At 40.6% G+C, this 15004-nt stretch overlaps 1 protein-coding gene across 2 annotated transcripts in view; it reads right to left on the bottom strand.

The window, feature by feature from the left end:
* Positions 1–15004, bottom strand: part of KCNQ5 (potassium voltage-gated channel subfamily Q member 5) — a 626605-nt gene that overhangs the window by 132453 nt on the left and 479148 nt on the right. For both annotated transcript variants that reach the window (XM_086316787.1, XM_086316788.1), the window contains exons 4-5: positions 1396–1571; positions 648–773 (exon numbers count right to left, since the gene is read on the bottom strand). In XM_086316787.1, coding sequence (XP_086172913.1) covers positions 648–773; positions 1396–1571 — 302 coding nt within the window. The remainder of the gene's footprint in view (positions 1–647; positions 774–1395; positions 1572–15004) is intronic.

Raw genomic sequence — 15004 nt, 5'->3', positions numbered from 1 at the left:
GTCCTCTGAACTGGCTATAACATCTTCCTAGTTCCTTCATTGATAATAACTTAAAATATTTACACATGCTTTATTTTCTATGTGTATGAGAGTCACGTTTTAACTTTTATTTGTTTGGAAAACTATCCTTTAACAATATAAAGGAAGAAGAGTAGAAAAATTTGAAACACAGTATCTGTAATCTCTGATCTCACAGATGGTTACCACTCTTTTCTCTTTCCCTTTTTGTACCACAATTTTACTAATAGCTTTTGTTCAGCTACTATTTCTTCTTTTAAAGCCTCAGATAAACTTTCTGATGAGTGACAAACAACACAACAATTTGTACTTCAAAGCTGTGCTCCACAAAGTTAAAACAAATAAGTGAGCCCCTGAACATTTTAATCAAGGTTAAAAAAATTATTCGTTTTTATTTTGCAACAGACTGGCACGCATGAAGCAGTAAGTTGATTTGTAAGAGAACTTTGTTAGACCTAAACAGATGAGGCAACTCTTCAGATAATTATAAGTGCTGTGTATTTGCACAAAATTTCCCTTTTGGAAGTTCATTTATAGTTTTACTGAGACCACTCATGGGAATCACTGCACTGTGTTCAAAGGAAACATCTCACAACATCCCATAAATAAAACCAAATTTTTTCACTCACCGTGCCCCACCAGAGAGCATCCGCGTATGTAGAAAACTCCTTATTAGCATCCTTTTCCACCAGATAGACAAGGAAAGATGAAAAAATCAGAACCAAAAATCCTATGTACCACGCTGTGATTAATTCCTAGATATAAAAAGAATGAGAGATTTTTTTAGAGGTGAAAAATACTTGAAACAGAAACAAAAACAAAATCTAAGTATGATTTCATGTCTTTGACTACTACTTGGGTATGGTGGTGGTGGTGGTGGTTTAGTCACTAAGTCATGTCTGACTCTTGCAACCCCATGGACTATAGCCTGCTGCTGCTAAGTTGCTTCAGTCGTGTCCGACTCTGTGCGACCCCATGGACGGCAGCCCACCAGGCTCCCCTGTCCCTGGGACTCTCCAGGCAAGACTACTGGAGGGGGTTGCCATTTCCTTATCCAGGGCATCTTCCCGACCCAGGAATCAAACCCGGGTCTCCTGCATTGCAGGCAGATTCTTTACCGACTGAGCTATGAGGGAAGCCTTATAGCTATAAAAAGAATGAGAGATTTTTTAGAGGTGAAAAATACTTGAAACAGGAACAAAAAACAAAATCTGAGCATGATTTCATGTGTTTGACTACTGCTTGGATATTTATGGTGACTTTTACATAATCCACATTGTGTCCTCGCATGGCTTTATCCAGGTTCTGAAAAGCCCAAGTTTGCTTTCGAAGAGTTTGGCGACCAGGGCGGCCGCGGGTGCGGAAGCCGGAGCTCACCTTGCTGTGCGCGTAGACCACGGAGCCCAGCAGTTTCCAGGTGCCGCCGCGCCGGTCCATACGCACCATGCGCAGGATCTGCAGGAAGCGCAGGCTGCGCAGTGCCGACGTGGCGAAGATGTTACCCTGAGTTTTGGCAGAAACGACCGCTATGGAGGCGATGAGGACAATGGTATCTGAAAGAAACAGGTTGAAACAGCCGTAAGTCGCATGGCCAGGAGGTTTTCCTTTCCCAGAGAGGATTTCAGAACGCGTCACTTTGGACCTATTTGGGGCCCTGGGAGCAGAACTTGAGCTCCAGGCTGGCGCCCGCCACGTGAACTCTGTGATGGCAGAGGAGCGGAAGGTGGAAGACTGGGCCTTCTGCTGACACGTTCTTACCCCTCGGCAGTTCTCTGCATTAGCCATCCAGTTTGGACCACTTCCTGTTTAACTTTTGAACTGGACGTGGCCTTTGGAAGGTCTGGTGCTCTGGGGGGCTTAGGGGCTGGGGGCACCCCCTACTGCAGCCCTGGTGTCACGGTTGGAGCGGGGTGTCCTGCCGGCAGGAGCCCCAGCCCCGAAGCTTCCCCGATGATGCCGTGGAGGCATCATAGCCTGTCTAGCTGTGAAAGTGCTGCTTCGCACAATCATGTTTCCTGTTTTCTTGCCCCCAAAGCTTGTTGCTCCTTCCTACAAAAATTTCACTTCTGTTGTTGTATCTGCAGCTTTGCAGATTGAAAGAAAGGCCTCAACTAAGCTAAATGCTTCAAGCGCTCTGGGTAGAGTCCTTTATAAACTGCTGTCAGTCAGTTTTGTGTAACTTCTGCACTCAAGTTAATTGACATTCCCTTTGTTATAACAGAGGAGGTAATGGTCCACACCGTGCATGGGAATGGATATTTAATGTCTGACATATTGACATTTGGCTTAAATCATACCTGCTAAAAAGAGCAGCTAACGAAAGCGCAGAAAAGATAAAGGAGGACTTAATCGCTCCAAGGGTAAATATTGGAGTGATGGAAAGTAGCTTTGAAGTGGGAGGAGTGAAGTGGGATAAATAGCCTCCCATGGCGATTTTACAAAAAGTCAGCTTGACCTGCTCATCCTCAGTAAAATGTCCTTCCTGCTCCAGGTGGGCGTGCAAGGCCAGGCAGCAACACTCAGACCCCTCGGGGTGCAGCGTTTACTATGCTTCTGGGGTCATCAGGGTTAACCGCTGAGTGAATGTGGATGTTTCATTCAGCCCAGTCCTTCACGCTCGCAGGAAGGTCTGGCCCCTGGGTGTGGACTCTGAGGATCTTTAGAGTCACTCTCCTGGTGCCCTCTTGGGTCAGGACTTGGAGAGAGGGTTGGGGGTTGGCACACGGGTCAGTGGAAGGCATTTCTACCGTTAGATATGTAGGCTGCGTGAGTTTGTGGTTGGCACACAGACAGCCACAAACTTGTCCTTTTCTGTAGCTATTGGAGAGGAGCGGAAACTAAATATGTTAATACAAACACCAGGCACGTTAAGTGACTAGAAGTCAGTTGCAAAGCAGAATGTACAGTGTAGTCTTACTTAATAAAAAATACATTATACGACTAGGAAAAACATGTGAGGATATACATAGAATATTATTTCTCTCTATGGGTTGAGAGGTGGGATGAGAATGTGGATAAAGGACTTTTCACTTTTGAAGTTATTAAGTTCATTAATCTTGGAGTTTTATAACAATGAAAACATCTTTTGAAATCAGGAAAAAACTTAAAAAAGAGTTAAGTGTGAAAACATCTCTTGGTTTTCATCATTCGGAGGGATTTTCTTCTGAGACAAGTGGTTTATAGACAAAGAAACATTCCTTATATGGCCCTGCTGGATATACATTATGCTTCTATTTCTCATTGTAGTACTACTTCCTCACAAGTGTACAAAGAAAAAGATACAATACCCTACTTACTATGCTAAAATATTAGAAATAGTTGAAATAAATAAATGACTAGTGTGGGTGCAGAAAACACAGACTTGAAATTTACTTTGTGCAGGCATTTTCTTTAGTTTTAAGTTTTTTTCAAATGTCATATTGTTTTAATCCTTGTAACACCAATATCTGTTAGATATTCTAGATGAAAAAAGTGAAACACAGAAAACATATATTGTATCAGTTTTTAAAAATTAGCTATAGAGCGGTTACACTACAGCACCAAAGTATGTTTTTAGTAGACAAAACCTAGAGGAAGTAAAAGAAACCCTGTAGGTCTGAGACAGTTTCAACAACCATGCTCACAGTGAATCATAATCTAAAGATTTTAAGTCACAAAATATGCAAAGGTAACCACAGATTTGATTTAACACCCTTATTGTAATTCGGATCAGAAAGTCAGAATTCAGTGACATGAAGTCATAAGTGAGCAACCAAATGGCACCGATGAGTCAGCAAACAAAAATGCTTCTGCTTGGGTTATAGTCATCCGCTGGAGTTTTGCTGTCGGTACATCTAGCTATTTCCCAGGTTATTATTTTAGAAGTTGTGAGTACTCTTGTCTTATTTTTATGTATGTATGTATGTATTATTTCTGTAGTCCATTACTTAGGAGACTACAGCTTCCACAAGGTTGGATACTTGTATCCCAAGTACCTAGAACAGAGCGGGCACTCAGTAAATGTTTATAGAATAAACTTAAGTTAATAAACATTTACAAGTAGCTTGAGCTTTCTTCTCTTACCACATCAGTGGCTTAATAACTGGAACATCAATCAAAAATACTCTTAAGTTAATCAAACCAGCACGGAATTCTACCGCAATGTAATAATTCATAGCCGTCATTCATTGACATTTATAAAAAGCAAAACTCACTAAGGTTTACCTTTTATAAGCGTGGGTAGGTGTGGCCTTTAAATATGGCCTCATAGGAGGCTCCTAACTGCCCTCCTCCCACAGACACACCACATGAGCAGCTACACATGCAGAAATTCCCTCTGGAGGAAATCCAGAAAGAGAACGCTCACATCAAAACAGCAGGAGAGGCTGAGACGTGGTCACCAGAAACCCCACTCCTAGCACAGTGCCAGACACCCAGAAGGGACCTCAAACTCCTAGCTTCTCCTTGAGAGACTGAGAGTTTGAACCCCACATTTAGCACCCCAATTTTTAAGACTCCTACCAGAGGGATCGGCCCCCCAAACACCTAGCCCTGAAAGCTGTGAGGCTTGCATCCATGAGACACACATACTATAGCCGACAGGGAAGCAGATGTTAGTGGGTGTGAGCCCTGGGCTGTAGAAATCCCCATCTCCCTGTCTTTTCCTGAAAGGATTCTACTTGCCTACTTTACAAGCTGCTGCCACAGGTCAGGCCTCCAATTTAAATGCATCTGGACAGTGACTGCAGTTCTCTCCTGAGGTCACAGGAGCCAGTGGACATGTCTCCTGCCCTCTCCCTCTGGCCTGCTCCAATTTGCCAGTATCCTTCTCGAGGAGTTTTTATGCATATCTAGTGGCCCAGCTTTTGAGGCTGCTGCTTGGGAGAAAAACCTCTGGATCACCTGGCTCTGACAGCCAACAGGGCTTGCATCCAGGAGTCCTACAGGGTTATAGCAAAGAAAGTTCTTAATGGGTTCAGGACCCCGCAGTCCCCCACCCCCATTTCATGGCTGTATATTAATAACTGGGTCCAGTACACAGGGAACTGGAGAAGGAAATGGCAACCCACTTCAGTCTTCTTGCCTAGAGAATCCTGGGGACAGAGGAGCCTGGTGGGCTGCTGTCCATAGGGTCGCACAGAGTCGGACACGGCTGAAGCAACTTAGCATGCATTGGAGAAGGAAATGGCAATCTACTCCAGCGTTCTTACCTGGAGAGTCCTGTGGACAGAGGAGCCTGGTGGGCTATGGGGTCGCACAGAGTCGGACACAACTGAAGTGACTTAGCAGCAGCAGCAACACAGAGGGAGCAGGTGAAATGCCTACCTCCCAGTTTCTCCCTGGATAAGGTCTAATCACATACTTTCCCAGCTGCTGCCTGAGGGTCCAACTTCCAACTGGCCTTCATCCAGAAGATGACTGTGACCCTCTGCTTGAGACACTGATGAGTCTTGGCACATATTTGACCATTGGGAGCCACTAAGACCATGGTGGTTAGACAATTACAAACTTTTCAAAGACAATGAGAAGCAAAGGCTAGGCTAATTGTTGATGTTCATCTCCTATATAAGATCTGTCAGTCAAGACTAGTGTAGGTGGCTATTTTTATCTAATGCACAGAAATTAACAGAGAGTCAAAGAAAATGAAGAAACAAAATAATATGTTCCAAATGAAAGAACAAGACAAACTCCCAGGAACAGATCTTAGTGAAACAGACAACCTAGAAGAAATAGTTAACTTACTAGAAACATATAATCTAACAAGGCTAAATCAGGAAGAAATAGAAACTTTGAACAGGCCAATCACTAACAAAGAGATGGAATCAGTAATCAAAAACCTCCCAGTGAACAAAAAAGTCCAGTCCTTCAGTGATGAATTAAATCATCTGAAGAATAAATACCAATCCTTCTCAAACTCTTTCATAAAAAAACAGAAGTACCTGGAGAAGGAAATGGCAATCCACTCCAGTACTATTGCCTGGAAAATCCCATGGACAGAGGAGCCTGGTAGTCTATGGGGTCGCAAAGAGTCTGACACAACTGAGCGACTTCACTTTCACTTTCACTTTAGACTTTAAGGAGATCCAATCAGTCCATCCTAAATGAGATCAGTCCTGAGTGTTCATTGGAAGGACTGATGTTGAAGCTGAAACTCCAATACTTTGACCACCTGATGCGAAGAAGCGACTCATTTGTAAAGACCCTGATTTGGGAAAGATTGAAGGCGAGAGGAGAAGGGGATGACAGAGGATGAAATGGTTGAATGACACCACCGACTCAATGGACATGAGTTTAGGTAAACTCCAGGAGTTAGTGATAGACAGGGAGGCCTGGTGTGCTGCAGTCCATGGGGCCACAAAAGTCGGACACGAATGAACAACTGAACTGAACTGAACTGAAATGTAGAATGCGATAGGTATTAGCTTTCTTAACTAACATTCTATCAGTAAAATTTAATATTGTTTTGGAGGTGAGAATTATAGTATTGTCATACTGACTGCTTTTTAATCAGGATTTTAGTGCCTGTAACTATTATTTTTAATCAACTCAATGGTACCATTATCTATAGCATCTCTTCTGCATGGAAGGCAGTTTGTTTTATTAGTGGAATTGTTTTGATCCTTAACCAAAACATAGTGTTTTCTGTGTGTTCTGTATTTTTCAATTTTCTGATTAAAAAAAATATATACGTAATATTTTTTGGCTTTTTCTCCTATGCATTCTTGTGTTTAGATAACTTGTCATGCTTTCATTTGCAGAAGATTAGAAGGTTTCAGATGTGTATTTGTGCAGTATTGCATTTCATATTAAGAAGCCAAGTTCAACAAATAAAAATTATCTTTCAGTGGATTCAAAAAAAAAAAAAAACAAAAACAGAAGTAGAGAAAGCACTTCTGAATTCATTTTACAAGCTCAGTATTACCCTAATAGGCTTCCCTGGTAGCTCAGTTGGTAAAGAATCCACCTACAATGCAGGTGACCGCCTGCAATGCAGGACACCTGCGTTCAATCCCTGGGTCGGAAGATCCCCTCTGGAGAAGGAAACAGCAACCCACTACAGTGTTCATGCCTGGAGAATCTCATGGGCAGAGGAGCCTGGCAGGCTACCGCCCATAGGGTCGCAAAGAGTCGACTAAAGTGACTTAGCAGTAGCCCTAATCTAGTATCAAAACCAGACAGGATTTTGGACCTTGTCCAAAGATAAAAGTACACATCCCTGATGAACATAGATGTAAAAGTCCTTAACAAAATCCTAGGAAACTGAATTCAACAATACATTAATAGGATCATATACCACGATCAAGTAGGGTTTATTCCAGGGATGCAAGGATGGCTCAATATCTGCAAATCAGTGTGATATACCACATTAACAAAAGAAAATTAAAGTGATATAATCAACTCAATAGATGTAGAAAAAGCATTTGACAAAATTCACACACTTTTATGATAAAAGCTCTCAATGAAGTGGATATAGAGGGAATGTACCTCAGCCCATAGTGAACCTCACATTCAGTGCTAAAAAACTGACAACTTTCCCTGTAAGAACAAGTTAAGGATGCTCATGTTTGCCTCTTTTATTCAATATAGTATTGAAAGTCTAGTTAGAGCAAGTAGACAAGAGAAGAAGTAAAAATCACTCAGACCAGAAAGGAAAAAGTAAAACTCACTACTTGCAAATGACAAAGCATTATTTTACTGAAACAAATGTTGGAAATAATGAATAAAGTTGTACGACACAAAATAAATAATTCAAAAATCAGTTGTGCTTCTACACACAAACAACCATTTATCAGGAAGAGAAACTGAGAAAAAAGTCCCATTCATAGGAGCGTCAAAAAGAATAAAATATTTAGGAAGGAATTAAACCAAGGAGGTGGAAAATCTGTTCTGTGAAAACTATAAAACATTGATCAAGGAAACTGAAGGAGACACTAATATGGAAAGATACTCCATGCTGATGGAACAATTCATATTGTTAAATGTCTGTACTACCCAAAGCAATGATTCAATGCAATCTCTGTCAGATTAAAGTGCTTTTTCCCCCCCACAGAAATGGAACATTAGTTCTAAATTTGTATGGAATAACAAAAAAACCCTCTGAATAACCAAAACAACCTTGACAAAGAATGAAACTAGAAATATCACACTTCCTCACTTCATATTATAATACAAAGCTGTAGTAACAAAATAGTATGAAACTGGCATAAAAACACACAAAAGGTCAACGGAAACAGAATACAGAGCCCAGAAATGAAGCCACACATATATATGGACAATTAATTAATGACAGAGGAGCCAAGAATACACAATGGGGAAGGGAAAGAACAGTCTCTTCAGTTGATGGTGTTGAGAAGACTGAACAGCCCCATGCAAGAGAATGAGACTGAACACTATCACACACCACTCATAATAATTAACTCACAATGGGTTAAAAACTTAAATGTAACACCTGAAACTATAAAACTCCTACAAGAAAACAGGGGGTAAGCTTCTTGACACTGGCCTTGGCAATGATATTTTGGGTTTGACGTCAGAAGTGAAGGCAAGAAAAGCAAAAATTAACAAGTGAAACTATAGCAAACTGAAAAGTCCTGTACAGTAAAGGAAACCATTAACAAAATGGAAAGGCAATGAAAGAGAAAAAATGTTTTCAAATCACATAGCTGATAAGAACTTAATATCCATAATATACAAATAACTCATACAACTCAATAGTAAAAAACAAACAAATTAAAAATTGGGCAGCAGATCTGAATAGATATTTTCCCAAAGAAGACATCCAAATGGCAGATGTATTGAAAAGGTGCTCAATGTCACTGATCATCAGGGGATGAAAATAAAAACCTGTTAAAATGGTGATTATCAAAAAGATAGGAGATAACAAATATTGGTGAGGATAGGGAGAAATGAGAATGCTTTTGCTTTGCTGGTCAGAATGTAAATTGGTACAGTCACTATGGAAAACAGTATGGAGCATCCTCAAAAAATTAAAAATAGAACTACTGCAGCAATCCTATTTCTGGGTATATATCCAGAGTTAACTAAAGCAGGATCTTGAAGAGACACCTGCACCCCCATGTTCATTGCAGCATTATTCTCAATAGCCAAGATTTGGAAGCAAGTTGTGTCCATCGATGAATGGATGAATAGATAAAGAAGATCTACCTATCATTATTGAAATATTGTTCATCCATGAGATAGAAGGAAATGCTAATGTCTGCAAAGACATGGATGGACCTTGAGGACAATAAGCTAACTGAAACAATCCAGATAGAGAAAGATAGATACTGTATATCACTCATATGTGGAATCTCAAAAAGTAAAACTCAAAGGAACAGAGACTAGAATCATAGTTACTGGAGGAGGGTAGTGGGGAGAAATGGGGAGATCTTGGTGAAAGATTACAAACTTCCAGTTATAAGGTGAACAAGTTCTGGGGATCTAATGTATAGAATGATGATTATAGTCAATAATGCTGTATTATATATTTGAAAATTGTTAATAGAGTGAATCTTAAATGTTTCACCACAAAAAAGAAATGGCAATTATGTGAAATGATGCAGTTGTTAACTAATAATCACTTTGCAGCCTATAAGCAGGTCAAATCAATAGATTGTACACCTTAAACTTACACCATGTTTATGTCAATTACATTTCAATAAAGCAGAGTGGAATTTGGGTAGCAACTTAAGCTGCACAAGTAGCTATTTGTCTAAAATGTTTTTCTTTTTGCAACGTAGGAGCATTTAAGAGAAGACAGAACATTTTAGTACAATGTAACAAATACAGACAGCCTTGAGCCTCACTGGCTTCAAATTCCTTTGTTCATCTGTTGGTGTGTGAAGCAGTTAATTAAGGGTCAAGCATTGTCTAGGACACTTGCATTAAAATGAATATTCATTCATTCATTCATCTGATCATCAAACTATTGCAAATATTTATCATGTCCCATCCATGTACCAGGCATTGCTAAATGCTTTATGTGCACCAGTGGTTGTCAGAGGGGAAAGTTTTCCTCCCGGGGGCATTCGGCAATGTTTGGAGTGTATTTGGTTGTTGTAAGTGGGAAGGAGTTGCTACTGCCACCTAGTGGTAGAGACCAGGGTTGCTTCCTAACATTCTGCAACGCCTGGAACAACCCTCTGGTGGCGGGGGGAGGGAAATGACCTGGTCCCAGTGTCAGTAGTGCCAAGGTTGCAAAGCCTTGTGGTCCATCGTTTCATTTAGTCCTCCAAACAGTGCCATAAAGCAGACAGTATCATTGCCATGTCCTCCTTAAAAACAAAGAACTGAGGCTTGCGGGGCTCAACTAGCCAAGGCACAGCATCTACAAGTGGCTGTGCTGGCCCTTACCTGACGCCCGAGCTGTGCCCTTAGGAGTCATGGTGCATCATTCCTTGGATAATGAAAATCAGGGCGAAGTAACTGGAGGGTTTGTGGTCGGGGGGAGGGAGAAAGGGGTAGGCTGCAAAAGCAGGTGGAAACTAAAGCAAGAATAAATTCGTTATTGTATAAAGTGCTCAAGAAAGAAAGAAATGCCAGGAAAATAAAGCAGAAATAAATTATATTAAAACAGACAGTACTTTTATGGATACGTCCATAGAAAATGGGGTTAGAGAAAGAAATAAAGCTGCTAATAAACAAGGAGAAGCACCAAATTACATGAAAAAATAAAAAACATGTAATCTTAATCTCGAGCTCCTAAATGCCCCTCCCACTGAAAACAATTTTGGAAGTAGGGAAGAAACAATTATTGATTATAATTAGCCCATTAGAAATGTGGAATATAGGCTTACGAGGTATTAGGAAGTAGGCTCACATACTCACTGAATCACTTAGTGATTTATGGATTAATTCTTGAGATTTGAGGACACTGCAGATTTGAACAAAACACTAAAGTGATATTTAAGACACATTAAGTATTCAAGATTATTATTACACCCCACTGGAACTTTGCTCTAGTATTAGCAAAATCAATACAAATTGATCACACTGGGCCCTGTGTGCTGCCCTGTGTAGAAGGGATTAATCAGTGAAACACTGAAAAATCCTCATCCAAGGTTATCCTGTCATGGAGTGACAGCTGGGTTAAAGCAATGTTTGAACTTGGTGGGCTGTTTTGTTGCTACAATTACATGCCACAATTCACCTATTAGGGAGTATATTTTAGTACACTTGGCTTAATTTAAAATCATAAAGGGAAGAACTAAATCACATGGATTAAACAATGCACAGATGAACACTTCTAAACTAGTAATTATTAGGAGAGAGAAATTTTCTAGAGGCAAACCACAAACGGGGTTCATCTTGACATTTATAATAGATTTTAACTGGAGACTTTAGGCTTTAAGGTTTTTTGTAAATTATGATAGTGTCTCAGAAAGTTTTGTAACAGCTAACATAAATCTCCCCTTGCACTGTAAGCTCATTTCATCTTGCTGCCTCTGGTCAAAACAGAAGTGCAGCAAATGCTACATTCCTGGCGATTCCATCCTCTCCCACCACGTTTTTTGTTCTAATTCCTTGAGCTCCTTTCAGTGGCCTCACCATAGGCTAAACTTTGGAAAATTTTAATGAACTATCTCATTTAAAATTATAAAAGTAATAGCTGCTATAAAATATCAGAAGTTTAGACATAAGTATAAGGTAAGAAGTAAATTTATGTAATTAGCTACTTCTTTAGTATTGAGCAGTAGATTACTTTAATCTTTGTTACTGAAATGATTCTGAAATGAACAGCCCCACACATAAATTTTTGTAGGTATTCTCTTAAGGATACATTCCTAGAGATTGGATTGCTGGGTTGAAGGTTGGCATGTGCTGTGTTTTGATATCCAAGTGCCCTCCAAATGATGGTACCCAAGTGCTGATTTTTCACTCTCTTTACTAATAAAAAGCAAAAATAACAATAGTAATAAAAATACCTAAAGCTTACTATTTACTGTGTGACATTAAAGGCGTAGAATATTAAAAATTTGTGATAGTTGTTAATATGATAGATACAACATCACCTTTAAAAAAAAAACAGATTCTGAATTTCATGTCATTACGAAGTCAAGTCACCACAAAGGCCTTTGCCTATGATTATAAAAATACTTTCCTAGAGTCTCTTTGGTGTATTGAGACGCTCATCGAGTGAACGCATGTTCTTTGTGGCAGCGGTAGCCAGCTGTCCTCCCCAGAAGCCTGCTCCTCCTCCGAGGTGCAGAACAAGCTCTGGGAAGGGGCTGCCCACCAGGGATGTCATTTCTCATCTGCTCGCTTCCGGGAGTGGGGATGTGACCTGTCCTAACTGATGGACAGTGAATGGAGAGGGCGTGAGCCATGTCCAGGCTGAGGGGACGCAGATGGCCTCAGGGGCTGTCTTCCCATCCGCCAGCTCACATGGGCACTGAGGATGTCCTTAGAGCCAAATGCTGCAGATGACGGGTCCTTGTCAGCCTGGGCCTGAGTGAATGCGCGGAGCAGGGCCTCTCTACACACCCCAGTCTCCTTGAGAAGCGCCTGCACTGGACTACCGCACAAGTGAGAAATGAACTTTTACTTTGAGAAGGTACTGGAGTTTGAGGATTTGTATAACAATTAGCATGACTTTATCTGAGACGTCTTTGTGTGCTCAGTCGCTCAGCCATGTTCAAATCTTTGCAACCCCATGGACTGTAGCCCACCAGGCTCTTCGGCCCATGGGATTTCCTAGGTCAGAAGACTGGAGTGGGTTGCCATTTCCTTTCCCAGAGACATCTTTAACTTTTATGAAATACAGGTTTGTCTCTATGGCGAAGCAGAGAAATCATCTTGTTTTTTATCCTATATGATAGTCAGCTTTTCCAGTACCACCTAAATAAAAAGTCTATTCTTTTCCAAATGTTTCCATATACTCACCGAGAGGTCTGTTTCTAGAGCCTTTCTGTTTTATTGCCTACTCCTGCATCTGTATGACACTAGATATTAGGCAGGGTAATATCCCCTCAGTGTTATTCCTTTTAAAAAATTATCAATTATTCTAAGCCTATTTCTTTTCCCAGGTAAATTTCTGAATAAAATGTGTCAGTTAAACCCCAGCGTCCTGATGCAGATTGCACGCTGGGTTTGTGGGTGGGCACCTTCTTTCCTGCCTCCCTCACCTCACATCCAGAGAGCTGTTTAGTTCTGAGAGCTGTTTAGTCCACAGTCCCTCCCCACTTCCCTCCTTCCTCTGGTCCTGGTTCAGGGTGAGGCTCCCCCTCTCCCAGCCACCCCATGAACTCCGACCAGCTCTTCAACGCTCCTGTCTTTGCTTTCTTTAAACTCATGTATTCTATTACTAAACGGTCAGAGTGTTCCTATTACTTCTATGATCAAAACCATTTTTTTTCCAACACTCAGATCAAAAATCAAATTCTGTTGCCTGGCTTCAAAATGCCCGACAAAATGCTGCAGCTCTTTCTGGAAGACTCTTCTCCTTCCCTGTACAGCCAGCCCTCAGCTGCTTCAAGAGCTCAGCCCAGGCGTCAGGCTAGCGAGGGTGTGGTTGTGTACTGGTGCCTGGAGCTCTGCGTACACCCGGTCACACTCACTATCCCTTCAGCAGTCATCTGCTAGCCCGCTGGTCTCTTCCAGAAACTTCAGTAGGCGACTGAAGGCAGGCAAAGCACTTCTTTTTTGTTGTAACCACAGTGTCTGTTCAGTACCTGCCATAGTACAGATGCTCAGTACTGATTTGATGAATATTTCCTTGATGGGTTATTTTCTTACAGTGAGCACACAGAGTAACATTTTATAATATCAAGGGTCTTAGAAATAATAGTTAAATAGCCCACATTTTGCAGTTGAGAAGCACAAGTATACAAAATATAGAAAAGTTAAAAATGTGCTGAAAAACCCCACATAGATTGAAATGCAATATTGTAATTAGCCTCCAATTAAAATAAATAAATATATTAGAAAAAAACTTCAAAGAAATATTTGCAACATATATGATGATGGCCAAAGGATTCCTATCCTTAATGTGTAAAGATAATATGAAGATATGCCAGTAGAAAATTGGACAGGAGGCATAAATATAAATTTAACCCCAAGAAAAAGTAAAAATGGCCAATAGGTATGTGGAAAGAAGTTCTTTAGCATTTCTAGCTTTGAAATTTAAAATAGTAGCAAGGTACCATTTTAATCTATGAAACGGACAGCATTTTTTTTTAAAAGTCAATATTCACAAAGAGGAGGAGGAAAAGTTTTCTCATGAAGATTTTATGTAGCAATAAAATGGTTTAACTTTGTGGGGGAGGGAACTTTAGCATTATAGGCCAAAAGTATTAATTATCTGGGGGCTTTCCGGATGGCTCAGCAGTAAAGAATCCGCCTGCAATGCAGGAGATGTTGTAGACTTGGGTTTGATCCCTGGAGGAGGGCATGGCAACCCACTCCAGTATTTTTGCCTGGAGAATCCCGTGGACAGAGACTATAGTCCCTAGGGTTGCAAAGAGTAGGACATGACTGAAGCATGCATTAATTTACAATGCATGCATTAACTATTTGAACCCTATCCTTTCAGTAATTGTACTTCTAGGAATTTAGCCTAATGAAAAAAATCATAGATGTCAATAAAGGTTCATTATAATATTATTAAATAATAGAAAAATTTAGATTCTAATTCAAATCTCTAACAAAAATGGATTCATCAGAAACAATCCAGTCCCTCTGTTCCAAAGCATGGACTACAGAATCCATCTGCCTCGGTTCCAGCCCTGGCTCCTTCTCTTACTAGCTGGGCAGCTGGGGGTAAGTTACTGAATCTCTGTGTGCCTTAATTTCTTTATTTGTAAAATAGGAATCATAAAAGTGCCTCTATCACAGAGATGTGGTTAGCACATTCAAAAGGTCTTTGTTCAGTGTTAGCCCGTAATAAATTTTATCCAACTTCTATCGTTGTCGTTGTTCAGTTGCTAAGCTGTGTCTGACTCTTTGTGACCCCGTGGACTGCAGCACCCCCAGCTCTCCTGTCCTCACTATCTCCCGGAGTTCGCTCAAA

Source organism: Bos grunniens, chromosome 9, assembly GCF_055505025.1.
Source record: "Bos grunniens cultivar Pamir isolate PY7600 chromosome 9, Bosgru_T2T1.0, whole genome shotgun sequence".
In the NCBI taxonomy this organism is placed as follows: Eukaryota; Metazoa; Chordata; class Mammalia; order Artiodactyla; family Bovidae; genus Bos; species Bos grunniens.
Note: the sequence above shows the minus strand (reverse complement) of the source record. Positions and strands in the feature narration are given on the sequence as shown.